The following is a 26,224-nucleotide window of genomic DNA, read 5'->3' on the forward strand; positions in this document are numbered from 1 at the left end:
GACAAAAGATTCATCGCAGCCTCAAGCAGAGAAGCAAAGAAGTCTCGGAACAAAAGGTAGCCAAAGATAAAACAATCAAAAGCAGCCGCCCCGGAACGATAACAAAAGACTCATCTCGCCAGACCAAGCCATCATCACCCAAGCCATCCATCCATCCCACAGAGACACACCAGGTCACCACCATCTTCGTCGACTAGTACGGGAACGACAGCAACCGCAACCGCAACAACACCATGGCGGGCACAAAGCGCACCAACAAGGCGGAAGAGACGGCGTCGCTGGGGCCGGCAAACCCCGTGGCGGCGGCGGAGGGATCCAAGACGGCAGAGGAGCGGGTCAACGACCGCGAGTCGCTGGAGAACTACAACGGCGACATCCAGGACCGCCTGATTGATCTGGTGAACACGATCAAGAGCGACGAGCCGCCGTCAAAGGAGAGCAAGGAGGATCTCGTCGAGGCCGTCGTCTCATACATCGAGCAGCAAGCCAAGGGCAGCCTGTCCCAGGAGAAGATGCGCGCCGAGGTGCGCGCCATCACGGACCGCTTCGAAAAGCTCGCCAAGTGCCCCGTCGGCGAGAAGGGGACGGTATACCGCAAGGACACCAGTTACTACACGAACCAGAAGCGCATCTTGACGCACCGGCAGCTTTCCAGGGAGCGGAGAGAAGAGAACAAGTCGGATTGAGGAGTCGTGCAATGGCGTGGTCCGGCATCGGTTGAAGCCAAAGACAAGGAAAGATACCAGAGTGGGGGAGGACACGGAAGAAATATGATGACGAAACGTAGCAAAGAAAGGGGGGGTTGATGTGTGTAGAGGCGATCTGCATTCAACAGAATATCGCGACAGTAGACAAGATTGCGGAGAGTTTTGTTCCTTCTCCCTTCACCGTGCATGGACGACGAAGAAATGAGAGAGACGGGTTTCAGGTCGCGGTTCCAACCCGAAGCGTGACATGATCTGAGCCCAGAGACGCCAGACACAGCCTTGAGTGTATGTTGAACGTCAGGGCCGCGAGTGGACCAGCCTGCCCTTGACCCAGACCTTCTTGGTGTTTCGATCGTCGCCGTTGTACAGCCACTTTGTGACCCTTTCCTCCCACGTCTCCCACCCAAACACGTCCACGTTGCCGCCGTCCCTAAACCCGTCCTCCTCTTCCTTGTCCGCTGCCCCCTCCCCGCCGTCTTGGCTCACGAGGTTGAGCTCGACGAGCTGCGCATCCCAGTGCATGCCGACCTCGAAGCCGCCGACCTTGTGCGCCAGGCCGACCACCTCGGCGCCGCCGCGCGTGGCCAAGTACAGCACCTCGTCGACGGAGAGCTTGCACCTCTCGCGGGCGTCGCCGCTGGGCACCGGCATGGCGACGTAGCGGCTGACGAGGGCCGCCTGGCGCGCCGCCTCGAGGACCGAGGGGCTGTAGCCGCCGCTCATGTCGGTGCCGAGGCCGACGTCGATGCCGCGGTCCCACAGCCAGCGGACGCGCGCCTCGCCGCTCGTCAGGCAGGCGTTGCTGCAGGGGCAGTGGGCCACCTTTGCGCCGCGCGCCGCGACGAGCGTGGCCTCGCCCTCGGTCAGGTGGACGGCGTGGGCGAGGATGGTTTTCGCCGTCAGCAGGCCGTGGTCGTCGTAGATTTTGGCGTACGAGCCCGACTCCGGGAACAGGTCGGTGGCGAGCTTGACGTCGTCGGCGTGCTCCGAGATGTGCGTCTGGATGGGCAGCCCCTGTCGGCGGTGCAGGTCGGCGAGGCCCAGCATCGACGGGCCCGAGCACGAGGGCGCGAAGCGGGGCGTCAGGATGGGCGAGACGATTTCGTAGTCGGCATCGATGCGCTTGACGTGGGCAATGGTCTCGAGCGTGGCCCTGAGCGATTCCTCGGCCGACTCGTCGCGGTAGTAGTCCGGGCAGATGCCGGGCGTGTCCATGCAGACGCGGCCGATCAAGGCTCGCTGGCCCAGGCCAAGGCACAGGTCGGCCAGCAGGTTGGTGGCGGCCACGTCAATGGTGGCAAAGTAGGCGGCCGTCGTGGTGCCGTGGGCCAGCGTCCGGCGCACGCAGGCCGTGTAGACCCTGCGGGCCTTGGCCAGGTCCTTGAGGCTGGCCTCGAGGGGGAACGTGTACTTTTGCAGCCAGTCGAGGACCGTCGTCTTGCCAAAGATGCCCACGTTGGGGTACTGAGGAGCGTGGACGTGCGTGTCTGGTTTCGTGCGCCCCCAACTCTCCCCCGGTCGTCAGCGTCACGTCCTTGTCTCGAGACTGCGGGGGAGGAGAGAGCCCACCGATGAAACCGGGAAAGAAAAACTGGCCCGGCTTGCAGGCGATGAGGTCGACGTCGGCCTCGCTCCAGCCGAGCCTCCCGAGCAGCTGTTGCTTCGCGGCCGCGCTCGTCTCGCACCCCGTCTGGACCCCGACAATCTTGCCGCCCTTGTCGACGGCGACGGCGGCATCCTCAAGGACCTCGAGCTCCTCACGCGTCTTGCTGTGGACAAACGCCCCCACCAGCAGCTGGTTTCTCTCGAGCGACCAAGCAGACGCCATTTTCCCCGCTGAAGCCTGGGTTGATTCTGCAAGGGTCGCGCGTCTCCGTCTCGGGAGTCTCGAAATCCACCTACATGTACTTGGTACCGTCGGCCACGTTTCGGCGAAGCCCGACGAGGCAAACGGCGGGAAGCGACGTAATCTGATTGGCTATTTCCAGCTAATGCCTTTTTAAGCCGCATTGAGACCGGACTTTTCTGCACGACATCCGACAACTTTGGATTACTTAAGCCCGTCGACTTCATCACCAGCGCCTCTTCGCTCTCGTCTCAAGACTCAATTCATGCTTCTTCCATCTATACGAATACGAACGTCTTGTTTACAGCGCAGTCTATCCTCTCCTGTCCCACCACAAAACATACAATCAGTGCCATCTTGGATCTCGTGTCTTCTTCTCTTTCAAGTACACAGCAGCAAAAAAAAACGCCCCCGTCTCGCCTCAATCAGCAGCTTATTTCATGACCCCCCGCTTCTTGCCCATGGCCAGTCTATACATCTTTTCCCAATGCACCTGCTCACGCAGCGGCGCCGGGCCCCTCGTACTCCATGCTTGCACCGCTGTCGCTGCCCGCCTTGCCGTCGTCCTGCGTATACTTGTCCCAATTTGCCAGAACCGCCCCAATCTTGGGCGAGTTCGTCAGCTTGTACACCTCCTCAAAGTACTCCTTGCTGAGCGCAAAGGGCTTGGCCGTCACATTCGGAATGTATTTGCCCACCAACTTCGAAGGGTCAATCGTCGTCTTGTTGATCTTCTTGAGCAGGAATGACCGGAAAGGCTTGACGCCCGACCGCAAAAAGGTCGAGTGGAATGGCACATCGATGCCTCGCAGCGGGATTGTCGCGAATCCTCGCTCCAGCTCCAGCGGCTGCGGCTTCTTGAGTGTCGCCTCTGCGCATCCGCGAATAATCTCTCGCAAAGCCCCCTTGGCTTCCTCAATATTGCTCCTCATCTCCTCAATGTCGATTTGCTGCTTCTTGACAAAGTTTGTCACCCCGGCCAGCGTGTCGAGCGCCCTCAAGTCGCCCGCGCACACGTACTGCATGTTGGCAATGTTGTAATTGACAATCTCTAGGAGCCAGCCAGTCTCCTCGGCGATGTTGTTCACCACAAATTGCAGTGCCTCCTCGTTGAACGTCTTGGAGATGCGGCTGGGGTTCACGGCACACATCGAGTAGTTGGACCGGCCACTGGCATCTCGTTCGACCGCCACTTGCATGGTCAATCCGCGATAGAAGACGACGGAGACGAGCGACTCAATCGGCATCACGTCTGCCAACGCAGCCAGCGCCGAGTACTCGCCTAGGGAATGCCCGGCAAACGTGCTGTCCCTGGGCACGAGGCCCTTGGCCTTCATGTCCTCAAAGCTGGCCTTCTCCATGAGCGTGAGCGCAGGCTGCGTGAACTGCGTCGCCGAGAGCAAGCCCGTCGGCGACCGGTAAGTGTACGAAGTCGTGCTCTCGTTGATGTCCTTGAAGATGCGCTCCGACTTGATTGAGCCGTCGGCCGCCACTGTCTCAAAAGTCATGGCCATGTAGTTTTGCCTGATTGCCTTGCCTCTCGGTCCACCAAAGTGAATTGTGTGCTCTTTGGGGTTGTTCTTGACAATGTTGGTGATGGAGAAGCCTGGTGCCAGTTAGTCTTCAAGAAGCATGAGAGCGCAAACCGAGTGTTGTCATAGAGGCACGCAGTGACTTACCATAGTTGTCGAGGAGATACTTGTCTGCGCGGTCCCACACTTCCTTGGCAACGGGGCTGCTCGCGTACAGTTCCATGCCCATGCCCTGCTCCTGCGATCCCTGGCCAGTGAACACGTAGGCCGTCACCGGTTGCTCGATCTCCGCCTCGCCGAGGAGCACCTTCTCCTCCGTCTCCGTGTTGCTGACTTCGACCTTGATGATCTTGCGCCCGGCTACCATTCCGACATGCTGCAACTTGACCTGAATGGCGTCGTTGGGAAGAACCATTCCAACCAAGGATGCGTGGAAGCTCCGGACGCGGCCAATGTCGTTCTCCGCAGCCCAAGTCTCGACAAGGCTGCGCACTGCGGCACTCGAGTACATGCCGTGGGTAATTGTCCCGGGAAGGTTGGCGTAGCTGGAAAAGACACGCGAGACGTGGATGGGGTTGTAGTCGCCGGACACGCGGGCGTACGTTTCATTCGAAGCCGGTGCGCGGAGCTGCAGGGGAGTCTTGCCGCTCAAGGGAATCGGATTGTCAAAGTTGATGGGCTGGTCGAGCGGCGAGCCGTTCCGCTCCAGATAGTCGATGACCGGATTGCCGTGGGACTCGCCGGCCTCGTAATCAACACTCGCGACCTGAATCACCTCCTTGGTGGGCAGCTCCAGCAGTACTTGGCCGCGCGTCTCGACGCTACCGAAAACATCCTTGTTCCTGTAGCGCACAAGACTCTGCAGGCGAAACGTCAGGGTCTGGCCCAGCAAGTCGATGTCGCTGGGGACCTCGTCAATGGCAAACCAATGCTTCGACCGAAGCACAGCCACATCCTTGCTCGTGGCCAGATAAACCTGAACGGGAGTTTCCACCTTGCGCTGGAACGTGTTCTCGTAGTCCGAGTACATCCCGCGGTACAGGAATTGCGACGTCACCTCCATCACCGGCTGTCCATCTCGGGCGATTGTGCCGCAGACCTCGACCATCTTGCCCGACTCCTGGTTGATTACGGCGTTTATTTGGGCAGTGGTGGAGATCTCGTCACCCTCCTTCAACGGCTCAGCTCCAGGAATCATGCGGAACCGGTTGGACAGGTGGACCAGCTTGAGGAGATCGCCGTCAATGGTGCGCGGGAAGATGGGCTTCGTGATGGCCTTCCAGCCGACCACAATGGCAAAGTCCATGGGCGCGTAGACAACCTTTCCTGGCCTGTCGACAAACGCCTCGCCGGTGTTGCCGACTGCATGTACAAAGTCTCTGATGGCCTCCTTGGTAATGGTCGTGCGACCTCCGTCAAACTTACTCGTCACAACAGCATCAAGGTTGAGGGGGTCGTTGCCGAACCAAGCCTTCCAGTAAAACTCCTTGATGCGATCGTTGCGATCCTGCATCACTTCACGGATAGGAGCGTACCCGGCCTCGGGGTGGTAGGTAAACTTGAGGGGCAGGGCAACAGGCTTGCCGACAGCCGTGGTATCCTTGATCATGTTGACGAGAATCTCGTTCTTCCCAGTCAACTTGACTTCAATGACATCCACGTACTGGTTGTGTCTTGGCTGCTCCCTCACGATGATGGTCGTCTTCTGCGGCTCGTTGGGATACTGGATTTCCACAAACAAGCCCCGAGTAGGTGCAAAGATGCGGCGCATTGGGTTTGTCTGAAACTTTTGCCCCTGAGCGACAATTTCGGACATGAGAAGTGCGAACCTCCAGTTGCGATTCGGGCCCGCGAGAAGGGAGAGCCATGAGTCGACGGAAGGCATGGCGGCCGTCGCAGAAGATGACAAACGATAGGTGTTCTTGTGAGTGTCGTAGTTGACCGTCAGTCCTTCGACATCCAGCGGAATCTCGGATTCCACCAGCTTGCCACCGAAATACTCGACAGCAGGGATAGAGCTCTGATCATTGTCGTAGTAATCCCTCGTCAGAGCAGCAATGTGGGCATGGTGGATGCCGTCGAGAATATCCTTGACGGGTTCATCGACAATGGTGGAGAACCTAGCGGCCATCGGACCCTGGAGAATGCAGCACCGTCCGACGTCCTGGTCAATGACTGCATCGAGGTCTTCCGACTGCCACAAAGAGTCCTTCTTGAAGAAGTACTCAAAGTTTTCATCCAGAGCAGGGATGAAAGTTACGGGCTTCTGTCCCGGCCGCATGCAGAGGAGCAAGAAGTGCTGGACATCTTGCGCGTTGATGATTTGCGCCTCTGCCTCGGGATACTTGGCCAGAATCCGATCCACGGTGCTGAAAGGCTCGTCCAAGTCCGAATAATTTTGGAGCAACGAGGGCTGGCCGGGCGAGACGGTGAAGCGTTCCTCAACCCGATGGATAAAATCACCAGTGAGCCTTGCGAACGACGGATCAATCCATCGAGACTGATGCTTGACAAAGAGCAGCCCCACCAAGCGCCGCACAACCTCAGCGTATGTCATGTCCTCCAGGTCAACGGATTTCCCGGCCTTGTTGCAGCCAAACCACACCTTCTGGAAGTCGTCGTTGAGCTTCTTGATGATGTATTCTCGGCTCTTCTTCAGCTCTGCCACCCTCTTCTCCTTGGGGAGGCTGAAGATCTTTTGGTCCATCTCGGCCCAGAATCTGACACCACGCGTGGCGAGCTTGTGGATGGGCTCACCCATCTCGGACCGCACAGTAATGACACCGCCAGCAGGGCCCTTGTATGTCTTTTCCCACTCGCCATCGTCGAGGCCAGGGGCGTCGATAATTGCCTGTTTCGCAGTCTTGCCTGTGTGTGCTTCTTTGGCGACCATCATGCGGCTGCCGAACAAGCAGCCGTCAAACGGCATCGGTGGGTAGCCATACTTCTTCGCCCAGTCGCCGGTGATGTAGGGGTAGGTATCTTCGGCGCCACCGAAGCCGCTGCCGGCGACCAGGATTATGTTCTCTTGACGTCGAATGCGATTATACATCTGGAGGACGGGTTGGTGAAAGTCTTCGAAGGAGTGATGGCCGCCGCCTCTGCCACCCGTCCATTGAATAATGACGGGGAAGCTTGGGTTGGCTTTTGCGATGTTGATGACGGCTTGGATCGCCTCGACGGAGCCGGGCTTGAAGGCAATATGCTTGAGGCCCAAGGTCTCGATGTACTCCTGCGCAACCTCGATGGAAGGCACGCCGGCACCAATGGCCAGACCCTCGATTGGCACGCCCTCTGAGCGCAGTCTGCCCAGCAAAGGGATTTGCCACGCCAGGGCTCGGGGGTTCACGTAAAGGACGTTGACGGTGATTCCGCGACCCGAGGGAATAGCGTTTTCAATCTTGGTCAGGGCATCGGTCATCCTTTTGGCGTTGAAGTAGCCGCCGCCGCCGAGTTCAATGTGATAGCCTGCGTTCATCGTGGCAGCGACAAAGTCCCAGGGAACCGTGGCGGGAGTCATTCCAGCCACCATGATGGGAGGCAGGCCGAGAAGCCGGCTCATCTTGGTGTCGACGTACTTGCGCCCGCTCGATGTCTTGACGAGTCTGGGGCCAAATTCCTTGACCCAGTCGATGGCATACCTGACAGCGTTCTCTTCGTCTCTATCAAAGAGCTCAGGCTTGTAACCGACTTCCGTGATGGTGCCATCGATAGTTCCAGCGAGGATGACACGAACTCCGGTCCCCTCCTTGTTCCGGCTAGTCAGGATGCCGAGGCCAGAAACGCCGCCGGGGCCGAAGTCAAGGACATGCGTCGCTCCGGGGAAGACAGTTGCATTCTCCCAGTTGACAGGGTCACGTGTGATCAAGCGCACGAGAGCGGGAACGACATTGCCTTTCACCTCGGCACGGAGATCCTTGCCAGTGTTTGTGTCGAAAACCGGGATGCCCAAGGAGCCGGAGTCGATGCTAACGTCCTTCAGATCCTCGTCGATCATGGCAGTTGCCTCTGCGAGGTATTTGCTGTGGAAAGGAGCGGTGATGGGGAGAAAGCGGTTGACGAAGCGGATCTTGCGCTCCGTATAGGGAATGCGGGTCTGGTCAAGGCCTGTGGGGGCCTTTACTTTGCGCAGCTGCGAATTGAGACCGTAGAGCGAGGTGGGAGGGCCCGTGACGACAAGGTTGCGTGGGCTGTTGACGAGCGACACGCTAATGTGACGGTGGTCTGGGAGGTATTGGTTGGTGGCATCGATGTGCTTCTGCACCTCCTGCTGCGACAGATCACGTATGCTGAGCATGGGTGTGGGGGAGCCCTCGCCATTATCCATGGATTCACGCAGCATGGTGGGTGTCATGGAAGTGGTGGGAAACGCCTGCTGGCTCCGTGTTCCGATCCAGAAGAGAATGGCCAACGTCGAGCTGACGATTTCGCGCCACGAGTCCCAGGACTCGGCAGCGGCCGTCGCCGCCGCCATGACAATGCCCTGCGAGTGACCAGTGGTGCCGCTGATGCGCTCTCGCAATTGGCCTGGGTCGATGCCGAGAACCTTGCACGTCACCTCGTAGTGCGCCATCTGGACCAGGCCGATCAAGGGGAAGCTGACAGGTGCTGAGATGAGGTATTCGACATCGGGGGTGGAGTCTGGGTGCTGAAGCCAGTTCATGATATCGAGACCCTTGGGGAACATCTTCTCAGCGCTGGGGTGGTTCGACAACGTCTGGAGTTGCTCGGCAGCAGAGGTGATGAGCTCGCCGACGAAGCTGGGGTATGTCTGAAAAACTTCGCGAAGCTCCTCAAAGTACTCCTCAATGTTCCCCTGACCACCAAAGATGGTGTAGATCTCGGCGGAGCCATCGTCCGAAGCCCGCAGCAGGGCGGACTCGTGAGGCTTGATGGCACGGTTGGAGACGGCCCGGGCAAGATAATAGCTGCGAATCACCTCAAGCTTCTTGGCCTCGATGCCCGGGAGTGTGGCGGCGATGGCGTGGGCCTCGTTACCGCGGAGAAATGCTCTCTCAAACTCGTTGAGCACAAGCTTGAGAACCTCTTCGTAGGAGCCCTGGGCATCATCCTCTCCATCTTCCACCTCGCGGGCCACAGAACCCAGGTATCTTGCGACCAGCTCGGGAACAGAGGATGGCTCGTCGTCCTGAGCAAGCTCGTCGGTGGCAGCGGGCAAGCTCGCAACAAAGCGGTCTTTCAGCTGGGAGGCGTGGAAATGGAGGCTGGTCGGGACAAGGAAGGAGGTTTCGAGGGAGCCATGGGTCAGGGTCAAGGGCCGGAGAGAGGAATTGGATCTGGGGGTGGAAAGGCCCGTCTGAGGGCCGGTTCCCGTGCCGTACATGATGGCGGAAGGGTATCGTTCGAGTCTGCAGGGCAATGCATGGTTAGTCGTGCCGTCTTGCACCAGCACAAGGGAAGCAGGAAGAAGGCCATGCCTATCAGTTCAGCTCGCGGGACCGTGAGCAACTCGGCGAGCGACGCTCGTGCGATGCAACGGCAAGCTGGACAATTGCCAGTGCGGAAACTCGCGGCCCTCGTGTGACGATGGGCGGGACAAGCTTCAGACAAGATGGACCCGGACAAGCTGTCGCGACCCAAGGGAAAGGAGGTGAAAGCGACAAGGGGAATCAAGGAATCAGATGGGAACGCCGGAGGGATAGGCGGTGGGAGGATCGGGGACGCGGAGATATCAACAGCGTGTAAGTTGAAGCCGGGGAGAAAAATCGGGTGTCAGGTACAATGCATGCTGTCAGTCACTGACGGGGAGCTGGATGGAAGCATTGGCTCGCCAATTTTTTTAGTTCTGTTGGGGATGTGTCCCTCCCGCTTGACGGCAAAGGGTCCCCAGCGACAACGCGTACCTGTACATGCCTTGCCCTTGGAAGGGTGGGCCTACCTTGGGTGCTTTTAGGGTCTTTTAGGGGCCCCGAATCGGACCGGACTGCAGCGCGGCGCTGAAGACGGGACCCCGCCCAGGTCACCACCGTTGATGGCCGGCCGCTGGGGACTCGGAGAGGCTGCACGCGGCCTGCACGCCATTTCCGCTCCGTCTTGGCTGCGCGGAGAGTTTGATGCGTTCGTCAGGCAGTATCTTTGCATGAGTTTGTCGCCATTGGCACGGGCACGTCGTCGCAAACTCAAGGGCGTGATGAGCAAGCACTCCCTCTCCCTGCATATCTTACCTTCCTTACCAGCCTGGCACAATGCCTGCGCACGTACCCAGCAGGAACGCCACCCGAAGATGCAAAAGTCCGGGGCCGCCATTGTTTGATTTGGAGCAAGACACCCAACACAGGGGCAGTCGAGGCCGTGGGGACCGGTTCGGGTTCGGATGGAGCGGCTGGTTTTCGGTGTGTTCCAGCGGCACAGCGGAGCGAGACAGCACCGGCCGGTATCGGTACTTGCGATGCTGCACACAGTCCCAGCGAAATTGCGCCAACAGTCGTCGTATCTCCACCAACGGAAGTCTGGTGGGGACGCATCTCGCTGCAAGGCTCCCTGCCAGATTTAACCGGCAGGCAGGCCAAGGAACCGCGAGTACCTGCGGCTATCACGACCGCGTCAACCCACCACCCCTTTCTTTTGCCCCAACTGCTGTCATGGAGGGTTGCACTCTTTCTCACCCATCCGCTGCGTGGCCATTGCCATACTAAACACACATACATGCGAATACGAGTTCCAACGGCCTCAACGTCGCAGAAGCTGTATCCAGTCGCCAGTAACTCAACTTCATGCACAGGTGGAAGCTCGTAGAACAGCCCCGAAAGGTGACGGACTCACCAGCTCGCAGTTCGCTTTCGTCCCGAATGAGGCCGGGTGGGGCTTCCAAGGGCGAGCGTGTTTCTGGCTCCCTTCTGAACCTCCATGTACTGTAACTACAGAGACGGCTTTTGATCCAGCAGTCCGCATCCGCGTCAGGGCATTGTCAGCTTGCCGTGTTGGGCCTAGACTGCCAATCTGGTTGAGGGGCCCACCTACTAGTCCTCACTGTAAGGTACAGTACTGTACTGTACAGTACTGCATGGCGCTGCGGCCACCCTGCAGGCGTCCCCCAATTTTTTTCTACGAGCCACTAGTGGGTCCGTTCAACAATCATCAATGGGCCAAGCCTTCCCTCCCGTCCAGCCTCTATCACCACCGTCTGCATCTTTTCCTCCCCGGTTCTCCCGCCCATCCTCCTCTATCCATTTCGCAGCTGACGGTAGCAAGACTTGGGTGGTTTCTTTGTTTGCTCACATCACCCGTCCCGTCTGACCTTTACCCTTCTCCCCTTCCCCTGCTCCGCCCTGCTTGACGGGTTCGCAGCATTATCATTGCGGAGCTTGATTCGAGAGCTCCAGCCTTCACGCCACGGGGTCCAGCCACCTCTGAGTGTATAATCTCGACCTCTGTGCCTCTCGAACCGGTGGTTCAGCAGTTGGACTTTGACCGGCTCGATTGACTGGCCCCGAGACCTTGGACGCGTCCAACTTGCGCCGTCGACCTCGTCGAATCGTGTCCTCCACCATGCGGCCCGAGGTCGAGCAAGAGCTCGCTCACACCCTGCTTATTGAGCTTCTCGCGTACCAGTTTGCCTCGCCCGTAAGATGGATCGAAACCCAGGATGTCTTCCTCGCCGAGAGGACGGCCGAGCGCATCGTCGAAATCGGCCCAGCAGACACGCTGGGTGTCATGGCCAAGCGCACACTGGCCTCCAAGTATGAGGCGTACGACGCTGCAAAGTCCGTACAGCGCCAAATACTCTGCTACAACAAAGACGCAAAGGAGATTTACTACGATGTCGATCCCGTTGAGGAGGAGCCGGAGCCCGCCGCCGGCTCCGCTGATGCGCCAGCCTCGGGAGGCGCGTCGAGTGCCGCTGCCCCGGGTCCTGCATCGGCCGCCGCCGCTCCTCCTCCCCCGAGCTCGGGGCCCGCTGCCCAGATTCCAGATGAGCCGGTACAGGCTATCGACATTGTCCGCGCCTTGATTGCGCAGAAGCTCAAGAAGCCCCTTCTTGACGTTCCCCTCAGCAAGGCCATCAAAGATCTCGTTGGAGGTGAGTTGCCCTTTTCAGCTCTTCGTGAGCTCGGTTTCTGATGACACCGTAGGCAAATCCACCCTTCAAAACGAAATTCTCGGAGACCTCGGCAAGGAGTTTGGCTCGACGCCCGAGAAGCCAGAAGACACGCCTCTCGACGAGCTCGGCGCATCCATGCAAGCCACCTTCGACGGCAACCTCGGCAAGCAGTCGCAGTCCCTGATTGCAAGGCTGATTTCTTCCAAGATGCCTGGAGGCTTCAACATCACAGCTGCTCGAAAATACCTCGAGACGAGATGGGGCCTCGGGCCGGGGCGGCAGGACGGCGCTCTCCTCCTGGCTTTGACCATGGAGCCTCCGTCCCGTCTTGGCTCCGAAGCCGACGCCAAGGGGTTCTTGGATGACGTGACACAAAAACACTCGGCCAACGCAGGCTTCTCCCTGTCCACGGCATCGGCTGCCGGCTCGGATGCCTCTGCCGGCGGCATGATGATGGACCCTGCCGCCATCGACGCCCTCACCAAGGATCAGCGTGCTCTATTCAAGCAACAGCTTGAGCTGTTTGCCCGCTATCTCAAGATGGACCTCCGCTCCGGCGACAAGTCCTTCATTGATTCCCAAAAGTCGGAAAAGGTCCTCCAGGCGCAGCTTGACCTGTGGACCGCCGAGCACGGCGACTTTTACGCTTCCGGTATCGAGCCTGTTTTCAGCCCTCCCAAGGCCCGGACGTACGATTCCTCGTGGAACTGGGCCCGCCAGGATGCTCTCAGTATGTATTTCGACATCATCTTTGGCAGACTGCAGGCCATCGATCGTGAAATCGTTAGCCAGTGCATCCGGATCATGAACCGGTCCAACCCCAAGCTCCTCGATTTTATGCAGTATCACATCGACAACTGTCCCACCGAACGGGGAGAGACGTACAAGCTAGCCAAAGAACTTGGACAACAGCTCATTGAGAACTGTAAGGACGTCCTGAACGTTTCCCCCGTTTGCAAAGATGTGGCGGTTCCGACCGGCCCCCGCACAACCGTTGATGCTCGCGGCAACCTCAACTACGAAGAGGTGCCTCGTGCAAGTTGCCGGAAGCTGGAGCACTATGTCCAGCAAATGGCCGAGGGCGGCAAGATTTCCGAGTATGGGAACCGCACCAAGGTCCAGAGCGATCTGCAGCGCATCTACAAGCTCATCAGGCAGCAGCACAAGATGTCCAAGACTTCTCAGCTCGAGATCAAGAGCCTGTATGGAGACGTCCTGCGTTCGCTTGCCATGAACCAGAGCCAGATCCTGCCCAAGGACAATGGCAAGAGCAAGAAGACCAGTCTCAAGGGTGCCAACCATAGCAAGGGCAAGGTCGAGACCATCCCTTTCCTGCATCTCAAGCGCAAGACCCTCCATGGCTGGGATTACAGCAAAAAGCTCACTGCTGTCTACCTCAACTGCCTCGAGGAGGCTGCCAAGTCGGGCGTGACCTTCCAGGGCAAGCATGTCCTCATGACTGGCGCCGGTGCCGGATCCATTGGCGCCGAAGTGCTGCAGGGTCTCATCAGCGGCGGCGCCAGGGTTGTAGTGACAACCAGCCGATTCTCCCGTGAGGTGACCGAGTACTACCAGTCCATGTATACGCGCTACGGCTCGCGCGGATCTCAGATTGTCGTGGTTCCCTTCAACCAGGGCAGTAAGCAAGATGTGGAAGCACTCGTCGAGTACATTTACGACACGAAGAATGGTCTTGGGTGGGATCTCGACTTTGTCGTTCCCTTTGCTGCCATCTCGGAGAACGGCCGCCAGATCGACAGCGTCGACTCCAGGTCGGAGCTAGCCCACCGAATTATGCTCACCAACTTGGTCAGGCTTCTGGGCTGCGTCAAGGCCCAGAAGGCTGAGAGGGGTTTCGAGACAAGGCCCGCCCAGGTTGTGCTTCCCCTGTCCCCCAATCACGGCACCTTTGGCAATGACGGGCTGTACTCTGAGTCCAAGCTCGGACTCGAGACGCTCTTCAACCGATGGTACTCGGAGAACTGGGCAAACTACCTAACCATCTGCGGCGCTGTCATTGGCTGGACCCGCGGCACTGGTCTCATGTCTGGCAACAACATTGTGGCAGAGGGCGTGGAGGCTTTTGGCGTCCGCACCTTCTCACAGCAAGAAATGGCCTTTAATCTGATGGGCTTAATGTCGCCTACCATTGTCGATCTGTGCCAGGCTGAGCCGGTCTTTGCCGATCTTAACGGTGGTCTTCAGTTCATTCCCAACCTCAACGAGGCGATGACCAAGCTCCGAAAGGACATCATGGAGACGAGCGAGATTCGCAAAGCCGTTGCCAAGGAGAGCGCCATCGAGAATGCTATTGTCAACGGTGCCGAGTCCGAGGCTCTCTACAAGAAGAAGACGATTGATCCTCGCGCCAACATCAAATTCGACTTCCCCACTCTGCCGGAATGGAAGAGCGAGGTCGCCCCTCTTCATGACACCCTCAAGGGCATGGTTGACCTGGAGAAGGTCATCGTTGTCACTGGCTTTGCTGAGGTTGGGCCCTGGGGCAACTCTCGTACCCGCTGGGAGATGGAGGCACACGGCGAGTTTTCCCTCGAGGGCTGCGTCGAAATGGCATGGATCATGGGCCTCATCAAGAATCACAATGGTCCGCTCAAGGGCAAGCCTTACTCGGGCTGGGTTGATGCCAAGTCTGGTGACCCGGTCGATGACAAGGATGTCAAGACAAAGTACGAGAAGCACATCCTAGAGCATTCCGGCATCCGCCTGATTGAGCCCGAACTGTTCAATGGTTACGATCCCAACAAGAAGCAACTGCTCCATGAAGTTGTCATTGAAGAGGATCTCGAGCCGTTTGAAGCTTCCAAGGAGACCGCCGAGGAGTTCAAGCGCGAGCACGGCGACAAGGTCGAGATTTTCGAGATTCCCGACAGCGGCGAGTATATCATTCGCATGAGAAAGGGAGCCTCGCTTTGGATCCCCAAGGCGCTCCGCTTCGACCGTCTTGTCGCCGGTCAGATCCCTACCGGCTGGGACCCCAAGCGCTACGGCGTTCCGGAGGACATCATCTCACAGGTTGACCCTGTCACCCTGTTCCTTCTCGTCTCCACTGCAGAAGCCCTTCTCTCTTGCGGTATCACGGATCCATACGAGTTTTACAAGTATGTCCACGTCTCCGAGGTTGGCAATTGCGTCGGATCTGGCATGGGCGGTGCTGCGGCTCTCCGCGGTATGCACAAGGATCGCTTCCTGGACAAGCCGCTCCAGAACGACATTCTGCAAGAGTCTTTCATCAACACCATGGCAGCCTGGGTCAACATGTTGCTCATTTCCTCATCTGGACCAATCAAGACCCCTGTCGGCGCTTGCGCCACTGCAGTAGAGTCGGTCGACATTGGCTACGAGACCATTATGGAGGGCAAGGCCCGTGTCTGCTTCGTGGGTGGCTTCGACGACTTCGGAGAGGAGGGATCCTACGAGTTCGCAAACATGAAGGCGACAAGCAACACGGTGGATGAGTTTGCGCATGGCCGAACTCCCAAGGAGATGTCTCGCCCGACGACGACGACGAGAAATGGCTTCATGGAGTCGCAGGGATGCGGAATCCAGGTTATCATGACCGCCAGACTGGCTCTCGACATGGGCGTTCCCATCTACGGTATCCTGGCTCTCACCACGACCGCTTCCGACAAGATTGGCCGATCTGTTCCTGCACCAGGGCAAGGCGTTCTCACTACTGCCCGCGAGCACGCCGGCAAGTTTCCGTCTCCGCTGCTCGACATCAACTACCGTCGCCGACAGATCGAACGGCGCAAGAAGCAGATCAAGCACTGGCAAGAGTCGGAGCTGGAGTTTGTGCACGACGAGATCGAAGCAATGAAGGCTCAGGGCTCGACCTTTGACGAGAAGGAGTATGCCCAAGAACGCATCTTGCACATTGAGAAGGAGGCCGTCAGGCAAGACAAGGAGCTCCTGCGAAGCATGGGCAACAACTTTTGGAAAAGCGACCCGAGCATCGCCCCGCTACGTGGCGCTCTCGCTACTTGGGGCCTCACTATTGATGATCTGGGAGTTGCGTCCTTCCACGGCACGTCGACCAAGGCCAATGACAAGAACGAGTCCTCTGTCATCTGCCAGCAGCTGCGCCACCTGGGACGCAAGAAGGGCAATGCTGTCCTGGGTATCTTCCAGAAGTATCTTACCGGTCACCCCAAGGGTGCTGCGGGTGCCTGGATGATGAACGGCTGCTTGCAGGTCCTCAACACGGGTTTGGTTCCTGGCAACCGCAATGCCGACAACGTCGACCCCATCATGGAAGACTTCGACTTGATTGTGTACCCGAGCCGCAGCATCCAGACGGACGGGATCAAGGCTTTCTCGGTCACGTCCTTTGGTTTCGGCCAGAAGGGAGCCCAGGCCATCGGTATCCACCCCAAGTACCTGTTTGCCACTCTCGATGAGCGCGCCTACAACGAGTATTGTGCCAAGGTCGAGGCCAGGCAGAAGAAGGCCTACCGCTACTTCCACAACGGCCTGATCAACAACAGCCTGTTCATCGCCAAATCCAGCTCTCCTTACACTGAGGAGCAGCTCCGGACTGTCCTGTTGAACCCAGACGCCCGCGTGTCGGAAGATACGAAGACGTCTGAGCTCAAGTACGCGGCCAACTTCATGAAGCAGTCTGAGAAGACGGTCTCAGCCTCGAGGGCCAGCGAGACGCAAAAAGTGATGGAGGCGTTGGCGCACAAGGTGGCCAGCAAGAATAGCCGGATCGGAGTCGACGTCGAGGACATCACGGCCGTCAATATCGACAACGAGACTTTTCTGCAGCGCAACTTCACCGCCGAGGAAACCAGCTACTGCCAAAAGGCTCCGAGCCCGCAGAGCTCCTTTGCGGGCAGGTGGAGTGCCAAGGAGGCGGTTTTCAAGTCACTTGGCGTGCCCAGCAAGGGAGCCGGCGCGCCCATGAAGGACATTGAGATTCTGAGAGACGACGCCGGCGCGCCCACTGTTTCGGTAAGATTGCCCGCGCAGGGAGTGGCCTTGGAACACGATACTAACGTTATTGTAGCTCCACGGCGAAGCGGCGGCTGCTGCCAAGCAGGCTGGTGTCAAGAGCATCACGTTGTCCATCTCGCACTCGGATACGCAGGCTATTGCCGTAGCTGTTGCCAACTTTTAACTGTGAATGGGCGAGATACTGGAAATGGTGGTACGAATAGCCGAGCCCGAATTGTGGGCGCGTGTGTAGCTTATCCGGGTCGTTTTGTTTGTTCTTGGTAGATAGACTTGATGTGTTCTGATGGATGAAGGGAATGGGTTATAAAGTCCAGCGTCGAGGTTCGAATACGCAAGTGCGTCGGCGGAGAGCGGTATCGCAAGATGGATGCACTGTAGACAGACATGCCCTTTCAACGTGCTATGTATCATGTTGTCTTTGCTGTTGAAACAGAGTCAAGTCCTGGTGCGTGTCTGCGAGGCGAGCCTCTGCAGAGCATTTCGTCTACGAGAGCCGAACAAGGTTGGTGCACGGGGAGACCAAAGCTTACGCCCACTGATGCGGTGCGAGCAAGTCCACAGGAGCGCCAGGGGAAGGAGGCGGAAATAGTCGGGTCCCATGCTCTCTAATTGATAGGGTATATGTAGATGATACAGCTAAACAAAAAAGCACAACAGCCAATGCGCACGACGACAGGAACTCGGCCACGACCTTTCCTCGTATGATGCAAATAGCACCGTGATAGCGGCGGGCAAGAGACTCATTGGCCGCGACCCCTTCCGCGACCGCGTCCTCCGCCGCGACCCCTTCCCCTGTCGCCGCCGCCACGGCCGCCGTGTTCGCCCCTCGACTGTCCGCCCCTGCTGCCTCGGAAGCCTCCTTGCTGGTTCTTTTGCGACTCGCTGACTTGGTCGATGATTTCTTCGGGGACGCGCAGGTATTTGATCTAAGGGGCGTTAGCAGACGTCCTCTGCCCCTCCAGGGACGGGCGCTCCGAGGCCTTTACGTACGTTGTTGCCCTTGATGTAGGCCTCTTTTAGCTTCATGAACTTATCGCCTTCCTGCGAAGAGGCCGGGGGGGTTAGCTTGAGGCTCGCTCGACTCGCTTCTCGTCAGTCGGGTCTCGCGCAGAGGGCTGCGTACAGGGCTCGTTTGCACCACCTCCTTGAGGGTGAGGTTCATCCAGTTGTCGCACATGACGAGGTGTCCGTTGAGCGTCTCTCCATTCTTCAGCTCGACCAGCATGGGCTGGCCTTGGGCCGCGTTGAGCAAGCCGAGGGGCAACTGCGGTGATTGGAGAGAGTTAGGCGTGAGGAGAGTCGCTGGGTAAACGCTGGAGGTAGAGACGAACCATGGAGCCCTTGTTTTGCGCAAGGCAGTCGCGCTGTTTTGAGAGGTGTGATGGGCAGCCGCTGTGACCTTTGGGGCTGAGCTGGGGGTTCGGCGTGTCTTGCGAGCTTGAGTGTCGTTGACATGTGGTGGGGCCCCGAGGAAAATGCACAATTGGCTCCAAGGTACTTGAAATGCGCTTACCTAAGCAGATAGTCGGCAGAATATTGACTTGTTAAACCTGGGCTCTGACTAACGTAATCCACCCCCTTCCCGGTCAGACCCCCTACTCGGTCAAAAATTCCCCACCGACTAGACCCGCACCTTACGCGAGACAAACGGACAATACCACGACATATTTACTCCAAGAGACAAGTAACTCGATTAGGACTATCTATTACACGTACGGGCAGTGTGTTCAAAAGACCTGCACTTACTACACCGTGGTGGTGCACGCTGTCTTGGGACACTCAGCTCTTCTATAAGTCGTTGGTCCCGCTCCCCTTCTTCCCGCCGTCGCTTGGCCCGCTCATCTTCCTTTGCTCTCTGTTTCTTGACCCGCTCCTCTTCCTTTTCTCGCCGTAGCTTGAACCATTCCTCGTTCTCTTGTCGCCGTCGCTCGGCCCGCTCTTCTCCTTCTTGTCGTCGCTTGGCCCGCTCCTCGTCCTTCTCTCGCCGGCGCTTAGTCCTCTCCTCTTCTTCCACTCTCCGTCGCTTAACCCGCTCTTCTTCTTCTTCTCTCCGTTGCTTTATCCTAACCGTGCCCTCTGCAACCGATAGAGTACCGCCGTCGCCAATGTATTCACGGCGCTGTTCTTTTCTCTGCTTTCGCCGCTGGTTTTCTGACCGAAGTTGCCGGTTTTCGTCGGCAAGGAGGGCGGCGCTGTGCATGGCCATTTGACATCCTTTGATAAGCTGGTTGATAGCTTGTGAAACTGGCGAGTCTGTATTTTGTGGCCGGCGTTGAAGAAGCCTTTCGGCGTGAGTGGTAAGCTGGTTGACGTTATGCGGAGTCTTGGCTGCTTCCAGGCTCTTGTTGGGACTTGGAGTATTCTTGTCGCCGTGATCGTTACCGACTTTGTCAACCTGAACTTGTAACCGCGATAATACTCTGTTTGGGTCAAACGGAAAAAAGGCCTGTTGCCATAAATCCGCTTCGGATATTCGACGGCGAAAGTGCTTGTCGGCGAGCGTCTAAGTACATGGGAAGGAAGTCCTGCTTGTCGATATGATGGATCCCAGCGAGCATTTTCTCTTGAACCTTTCGGCCGTATATGGTTTTCAACGGCGAAAAGCACCCGACATCAAGAGGCTGCAAGAGATGTGAGGAATGTGCAGGCATTTGGAGTACTACGATGGAATTGGCCGTACAGTACTTGTCAAATTCCGGCGTGACGTGACTGCCGTGCCCGTCGAGAATAAGAAGTCGATGCGTACCAACCGTACGGCGCCGTGTATTCGGATCAAAGACTTCCTTTAACCAATTCAAAGCAAGGTCGTCGGAAGTCCAGCCATTCTCACTAACGGCGATATGCCAGTCATCGGGCACTCCTGATTCGTACCAGCTTGCTTGGTGTAACTTGCCCTGGAAGATAACCTTCGCCGGTAAAGCCCAACCTTGGCAGTTGATAGACTCGATCACAGTAACCCATTCTCGATTTCCAGGCTGCGTGAGTACTGCCCGACCTCGCCGGTCAGACCGGGTAAGGACTCTCGCCGTTGCAGCGACTCCATTTGAAACCCCGTCTCATCAAAGTTATAGACATCCTCGTCAAGAATCCCCCATTTCTGTTTCGTCGCCGCGACTCGATCGTACCATCCTTGGATCTTTTGGGGGTCTTCGCATTTGGCTCGTTGGTAGTCGTATCGGCGAGAGTACTTTGCCTTGATTTCGCCGTGGCGGCCAACAAACTTCCGCACCCAGTTTTCCCCGACAGGATCTTTGCCTCGCTCGGAAAGCAATAAGTTGGCCATCCGACGAGTGTAAGCCACTGTCGGCGGCATCCTCGCTCGTCCATCGACAAGATCCATTGTACCAGGGCAGTCTCTTCCGTCGCCGTCAACTTCAGGTTGTTCATCTGAGCGTCGCGTCGGCGAATGACACCGCGCAGTCGATCAGATACTGTCGATTGAGGACGTCGTATGCGGCCGCAGCCTTGCGGGTACTTTGAATTGGCCCTGCTGATAGGCCCTGACGGCGAGCAGGACCCGTTCTTCGCGTGGAACCGATTGGTCTCCCGTTGCCGTCATAGTGCTCGGTTTGTCTTGCCATAAGTGTGGGTCGCCGCGTGGAGACTTTTTCTGACCGAGTAGGGGGTCTGACCGGGAAGGGGGTGGATTACGTTAATTAACTACCAGCTTGCCAGCACACAGCTCTGACTAACTATGCAGCATATAAAAAATGGGGAGCCTATAGCGAGTGCCCCTATGTCACGGCCCAACGTGTCATAGACCAATGTGTAGGAATTACGGTTGGGCTCACGCCCATACGCACCCATGATACGTACATGGATCTCGCCCTAACTAAATCTACATCTACCGGGAATGACCGACGCCATCTCCATTTCCGAGTTAAGCCTCGAGGGCATCAACATGCACCGCGACGTGGCTAACCCTTAGGCAATTCCCACCTCGCCCTTACCGGCACACTGCCTACTGAGCTCAAGCAGGTGCAGTCGCTAGGGCGCCCTCTCCTACTGGTCATGCATACCCGATTCTTACGGGAGAAGAAGCAAAAGTGCTTGGTGCTGGGCCTGGGCCTCGCGTCTTCCGCCAGCTGGCTCCGCGCGACGCCTTTAGAGCGCCCACGCTTGCGCCTCGTCCTCGGCTCCGGCTCCGGCTCCGGTTCTGCTTCCATAGCCCTGGACCTAAGCTCCGACGAGCTGATGCGTATGCTCCGTCGCCGACGCTTTCTGCCCAGCGCTCTGGCGGCTTGCACCGCGTCAATCTCCTCGGATCTCCTCCGCCTCCTTTCGGCCTCCTATTCACCGCAAATCCCCTCTGCTTCTTTCCCCACTCCCGCCTCCACCCGCGAACCCCGACAAGCTATAGCAATACCACTGGGCAATGTAGAGGATAAGATGGAATAGAATGGCTCCATCTTATCCTCGGTCGAACCAAGGATCAGCAAGAGCATCTCTTGCTGTATCCCTGAGAGACGGTTCAAACTTTAACATACGTTTAATTAATCCACCGACTCTTACAATGTCCTCCCTTGAGAAGTCAGGGTGTTCGTTATCGTCGAAATATACTTCTTCCAACCATTGTTGAAGTGTGCAACTGTCGTCTCCACGAGGAACATATTTTTGCATTGCTTGCCATTTGGCCTGCCATCGCGATGGTAGCTCGTCAGTAGCGAACTCCATCATTTGTTGAACAAGGATCGGCGGGGTCAACATTATGACATCGAAGGGAGGTTGGCCGGTGACAAGTTCAAACAGCTATATTAGTTCGCTCATTCGTCTGGCAGTATGAACGGGTGCTTTACCATGCAGGCAGCGCTCCATAGGTCCACTCGACGATCCAATAGGTCTCCGAAGACGACTTCTGGTACACGTACAGGTAACGGGATGTGTAGTGTGCGTGGGATATTATTATTGAAGAATGCCTCCCCAAAGTCGATGATTTTGACAGACCGGGACGACAGGAGGATGTTTTTGTTTAGAAATAGGGTCGGCCGAACGACGTAGGTCGGCACGTTGTCCGATAAAGGCCGACCATCCAGTCTACTCACCAGGCTGATTTCTGGTTCTCCAAGCTTGTCGAAAAAACTCGCTTCGTCCGAAGAACTTAGGTCTGGTATCATGATTGCTAAGTTTCGAGTGTGGAGATCTATGGCTAGAATCAGCAGGACGCAGAGAAAGCATTTGTAACGGGTCAACTCACCCCCATGGCCAATATCGTTGCTTGCAAGGTAATCAAGCCCTTGTAGAGCTTGATGAGCAAAGAGTCTTGCAAGCCTGGCCGGAAGTCTGTCATCTTTAAGGCGTGACTCGACAAAATCCGCCACGCTGGGGCCTAGGATCTCCAGCACAAGACAATCGTGGGTTCCGTTAGGGCCAACACAGTAAAATAATCCAACATCTGGTTCAAACGGTACCACCCAGAATGCCTTCGTGGAAGGGCGGAAATTGCCTTCAAGACTTCAAGCTCGCGTTTGTGTTCTATATTTGAAACTGAAATCTTGATGGCAACGTATCGGTCTTCTCTACGCATGAGTAAGAACAGAAAGTTTAGCACGCCATTTCGTGCAGTTAGACCTACTTTCTGTCTTTTGCAGCCCACGTAGTGGAATAACCGCCCCAGCCTAGCTTGTGGACAATTTGATACCGGCCGTCCTGCAGAACGTGGCCTAATCCAAGTAAGTGGATGGTAACCTCCTTGTTGATATCTGTGCAGCGGCTCGGCTTGTATGTCGCATCTGTATATCTGTCGTTGCATTTTCGAATGGAGCTGACGAGCGGAGTAGCACCCAAGTGAGTGATAGAGTAATGATGGCCGTGTTCTACCTGAAGTGAGAAGTCGCATCCTGATTGCAAGTTGCGACACTGACGAGGGATCGTCATGGTTTGTGTCAAATCTTCCTCTCAACCGTTGGCGACCCGGCCAGCTTGCCATCTTAAACCCCGCCAGATGCATAGCCCCGCCCACCGAGAAGCTCTGGCGGCGAGCTGACAAAGAAAGGACCGACATCTTTTTCGGCTCGCTGGCAGGCCACCGCATCAGACGACGATGCGCCGCAGCCAATTCATTCTTGGCGGATTATGGCGCCGCTTATGCCCGGTGCTAGAACAGGCGCCATGGAGAAGGACCGTCGGCTCGGTCCATGCCAGGCGGCTCTACGGCCCAGCCAGACAGTCCGCGCCTCCGGGTCTGCTGCAGAACCGCCGCCGCTACAGCACAAGCGCGATGGGCGCAATGGAGGCCAGCCGGGTGGATCAGGGGCAGCCGCCGTGTCGAAGGACGCCCCGCGAGGCAACGTGGGAAGAGCGGCTCCTCCAGCCGACGGCGCCGAGTGAAGCCACTCTGCTCGATGCACCAGTCGAGGAAATCGTCACGGCTCTCATGAGGATGAGGGACCCGCGCGGATGGAGCTTCTACGGCCAAGACATTGACCGGCACGGGCGCATCTTCCAGTTTGTGGGCCACCTGCTGGGTCCTCGAGAACAGCGGCTCAGCCTTTTCATGTACGAGTGCATCATGGACGCCATGGCCGACCCCCGAGGCTCCGTCGAGGGAGTGCGCAAGTTGCTCGAGGACCTGGAATCCCAAGGCATGAAGCCCACGGCGACCATGTGTCAGGGCGCTCTGGCCGCGCTGGCCAACCATCCCGACTACGGGCTGCGCCAGGACCTTCTCGACATGATGCGCGACTACTGGTTCACGGTGGACCAGGACGCCAAGCAGCACGTCGTCGTTGGCTTGTTGCGCGACGAGCAGTACGAGCTGGCGTACGCGCGGCTCACCGACATGATTGAGCAGGGCGCGCTCGTCGCGCCTTGGGTCTACGACGTCTTCATCCTGGCCTTTGGCAAGCTGGGTTTCTTGGACGAGATGATGCTACTGCTGCGTCGGCGCAGGGACCTTGCCGAGTCAGACCACGTGGTTACGAGCTTGCTCTACTACGCGCTGGATGTCTGCAGTCAGGCCTTTCACCGCGAGGGCACTATATTTGCGTGGAACGCCGCGGTGAGGAGCTCCATGGTGCAGCCGCCCGACGGCATCGTCGAGAACGTCCTGGCGACGGCGTCGAGGCACGGCTACGCCGTCCTCGCCACCGAGGCGCTCGACCTGCTCTCGCGAAGAGCCCGGGTGCTACCCTACCACTACGAGGCGGTAGTGGAGGCTTTTGCGGGAAGCGGCGACGTGGCTGGCGCGCTACGAGTCCTGTGCATTATGAAGAAGAACGGCACCAGCATCGGGCGCGAGCACACGTCTTCGATCAGGACGGCCATCAGGCGCATCCCACGGATTATTGACCAGGCCGAGACAGCGCTCCGAAAGCTGGCGGAAGTGGAAGCGGTGCCATTGGCGGCAGCGAGCGCGGTCGTCGAGGCCACGGCCGAGGCGCAGGGCAGCGAGAGGGTGCTGGCTCTGTACGGTGACGTGGCAATGCTCTGTGGGGAAGCGGTGGAGGCGACGACGATGCAGACGCTCATCATGCACAGCAAGACGGGCGAGACGAGACGGGCGCTCGCTCGGGACTACACGGCCAAGATGGCGGAGCAGGCAGACCCGGTGCGGAGCCCAGGCGCATACGAGAAGCTCATCACGGCGTGCGCGAAGGAGGGTGAGCTGGACCTGGCATTGCGGTTCGCGGCGCAGGCCGTGGCTCTAGTGGGCCCGGGGACCACGAGCCGGCGACAGCTGGGGTGGATGAAGCCGCTGTTGGACTGCGCGGCGGCGCGCGGGGACGGGCGGATCTGGGGGGTGCTGGATGAGGTGGAGCGGCGGGGAGACGAGGGAGCGCGGAAGATGGTTCGGATGCTGCTGCTGCAGAAGCGGCTAGCGAAGCGGGCGGCGGGCCGACAGGCGTCGTCGTCGACTACGGGGTTGGAAACTGACGGCACTACCACTCCCCCCCAGGACTCGACGGCATTCTGAGCGGGCAAAGTGCAGAGGCCCTCTCGTCGACCTCATGAAGACGGGGCCTTTTGGTTCAGGCCAGCCAATGGGTATCCGGTTCGCTTTTTTGGACTTGGGACGGCAGCATCTCTGAGGGCCCGCGCCTGTCGTGTGCCAGCATATCTTCTCTTCTCTTCTGACTTATTTTTTTCTGCTCACCTTTGCCACCCCTGACACTGGCATGCCTTCACGAGCTTTTTTTCATCCGCACTTTGTTTTTCAGTCTTGTATGATCTGGAGGAGCTTTTAAGCCCCGGGTGAGAAGGGTCGGCGTCGGGCTTAAGCGGACTTGTGGTTTTGGACTTTGGCAGACGGGATGGAAGATGGAGGGGGGCGTCAAGGTTGGAGGAGCGTCAAGGTTGGAGGAGCGTCGTGGTTGGTCGGGGCCGGATTAAACAACTACGGTTGAGGCTCTGGGGGTAGTACGGAAGTACCAAGGTACGTACGCATGGGTACACCAAGTGAGCAGGCATGGCAGGTTGCTGATGAGTCAAACGAGATGAAGGCAGACGGGACTTTTGTTGCAACGGGCGCTGCGTTGGAGGCGGAGGCATGCATGATCGAGGGGAAAGAGGTGAATTCGTTGGTGCGCGGTTGTTGCCGAAGAACAGGGCTGCGCGCGGTTTAGGGGTCCGGGGGTCCACGTCTATCAAGGTGATGATGATGCACGTAAGCACACACTGCTGATGGTACGGATCCGGACGGGGCTGAAACCAAAAAGACCCCAAAGCTTGTCAGTCGGGGCTGCAGGGTTGTGTGGTGTGCTTGCATGGAGGCGAAGGTGGTGGTGGTGGTGGTGGTGGTGGTGGTGTAATAGGATCCGGCCGGCTCCGGATATTGACAAGAGGCGTTGCGAGGGGACGGGACAATCAATATACCTGGTGTCAGACGGCGAGGTGAGTCGGGCGAGACATGAACGACGACGACGACGACGACGACGACGGCAACAACAACAACAACAAAAAACACATGGCGGCTTGCTTCCGGCCTCGTGTGTGCGCATATGTGACTCGGTCTGGACGGCGATGGCGTCATGGAAAGGGGGGAGTTGTGCTGCGACAAAGACGGTGACGGGGGAGTGACTGACATGGGCCTAACCTGTCAGGGCCTCCGATAAGCTGTTCCCGCCTGTCCAATCGTCGGCTAGCAAGCACGCAAGCCGTCTCC

At 57.9% G+C, this 26,224-nt stretch overlaps 7 protein-coding genes across 7 annotated transcripts; 4 read left to right on the plus strand and 3 right to left on the minus strand.

The window, feature by feature from the left end:
* Nucleotides 1-233: 233 nt before the first annotated feature.
* HRG_04950 (uncharacterized protein) lies at nucleotides 234-686 on the plus strand (the record flags this gene model as incomplete). The annotated part of the gene is made up of 1 exon (XM_044863421.1): nucleotides 234-686. One exon carries the CDS (start codon nucleotides 234-236, stop codon nucleotides 684-686), a length of 453 nt encoding a protein of 150 aa, XP_044722035.1.
* A 318-nt stretch (nucleotides 687-1,004) lies between these two features.
* On the minus strand, nucleotides 1,005-2,535 carry HRG_04951 (amidohydrolase family domain-containing protein; the record flags this gene model as incomplete). Its single annotated transcript, XM_044863422.1, has 2 exons — nucleotides 1,005-2,194; nucleotides 2,277-2,535. The coding sequence occupies 2 exons, from the start codon at nucleotides 2,533-2,535 to the stop codon at nucleotides 1,005-1,007; spliced, it is 1,449 nt and encodes a 482-aa protein (XP_044722036.1).
* Nucleotides 2,536-3,050: 515 nt separating this feature from the next.
* On the minus strand, nucleotides 3,051-9,429 carry HRG_04952 (acyl transferase domain-containing protein; the record flags this gene model as incomplete). The annotated part of the gene is made up of 2 exons (XM_044863423.1): nucleotides 3,051-4,159; nucleotides 4,233-9,429. The coding sequence occupies 2 exons, from the start codon at nucleotides 9,427-9,429 to the stop codon at nucleotides 3,051-3,053; spliced, it is 6,306 nt and encodes a 2,101-aa protein (XP_044722037.1).
* A 2,165-nt stretch (nucleotides 9,430-11,594) lies between these two features.
* Nucleotides 11,595-17,287, plus strand: HRG_04953 (4'-phosphopantetheinyl transferase superfamily domain-containing protein; the record flags this gene model as incomplete). Its single annotated transcript, XM_044863424.1, has 3 exons — nucleotides 11,595-12,126; nucleotides 12,179-17,121; nucleotides 17,177-17,287. The coding sequence occupies 3 exons, from the start codon at nucleotides 11,595-11,597 to the stop codon at nucleotides 17,285-17,287; spliced, it is 5,586 nt and encodes a 1,861-aa protein (XP_044722038.1).
* A 577-nt stretch (nucleotides 17,288-17,864) lies between these two features.
* Nucleotides 17,865-18,458, minus strand: HRG_04954 (LSM domain-containing protein; the record flags this gene model as incomplete). Its single annotated transcript, XM_044863425.1, has 4 exons — nucleotides 17,865-18,050; nucleotides 18,115-18,165; nucleotides 18,248-18,388; nucleotides 18,456-18,458. 4 exons carry the CDS (start codon nucleotides 18,456-18,458, stop codon nucleotides 17,865-17,867), a joined length of 381 nt encoding a protein of 126 aa, XP_044722039.1.
* Nucleotides 18,459-20,977: 2,519 nt separating this feature from the next.
* On the plus strand, nucleotides 20,978-21,522 carry HRG_04955 (uncharacterized protein; the record flags this gene model as incomplete). Its single annotated transcript, XM_044863426.1, has 2 exons — nucleotides 20,978-21,037; nucleotides 21,094-21,522. The coding sequence occupies 2 exons, from the start codon at nucleotides 20,978-20,980 to the stop codon at nucleotides 21,520-21,522; spliced, it is 489 nt and encodes a 162-aa protein (XP_044722040.1).
* A 1,819-nt stretch (nucleotides 21,523-23,341) lies between these two features.
* HRG_04956 (pentatricopeptide repeat protein) lies at nucleotides 23,342-25,036 on the plus strand (the record flags this gene model as incomplete). The annotated part of the gene is made up of 1 exon (XM_044863427.1): nucleotides 23,342-25,036. One exon carries the CDS (start codon nucleotides 23,342-23,344, stop codon nucleotides 25,034-25,036), a length of 1,695 nt encoding a protein of 564 aa, XP_044722041.1.
* Between the last annotated feature and the right edge of the window lie 1,188 nt (nucleotides 25,037-26,224).

This window comes from Hirsutella rhossiliensis, assembly GCF_020360975.1.
Source record: "Hirsutella rhossiliensis strain HR02 chromosome Unknown scaffold00004, whole genome shotgun sequence".
NCBI lineage: Eukaryota > Fungi > Ascomycota > Sordariomycetes > Hypocreales > Ophiocordycipitaceae > Hirsutella > Hirsutella rhossiliensis.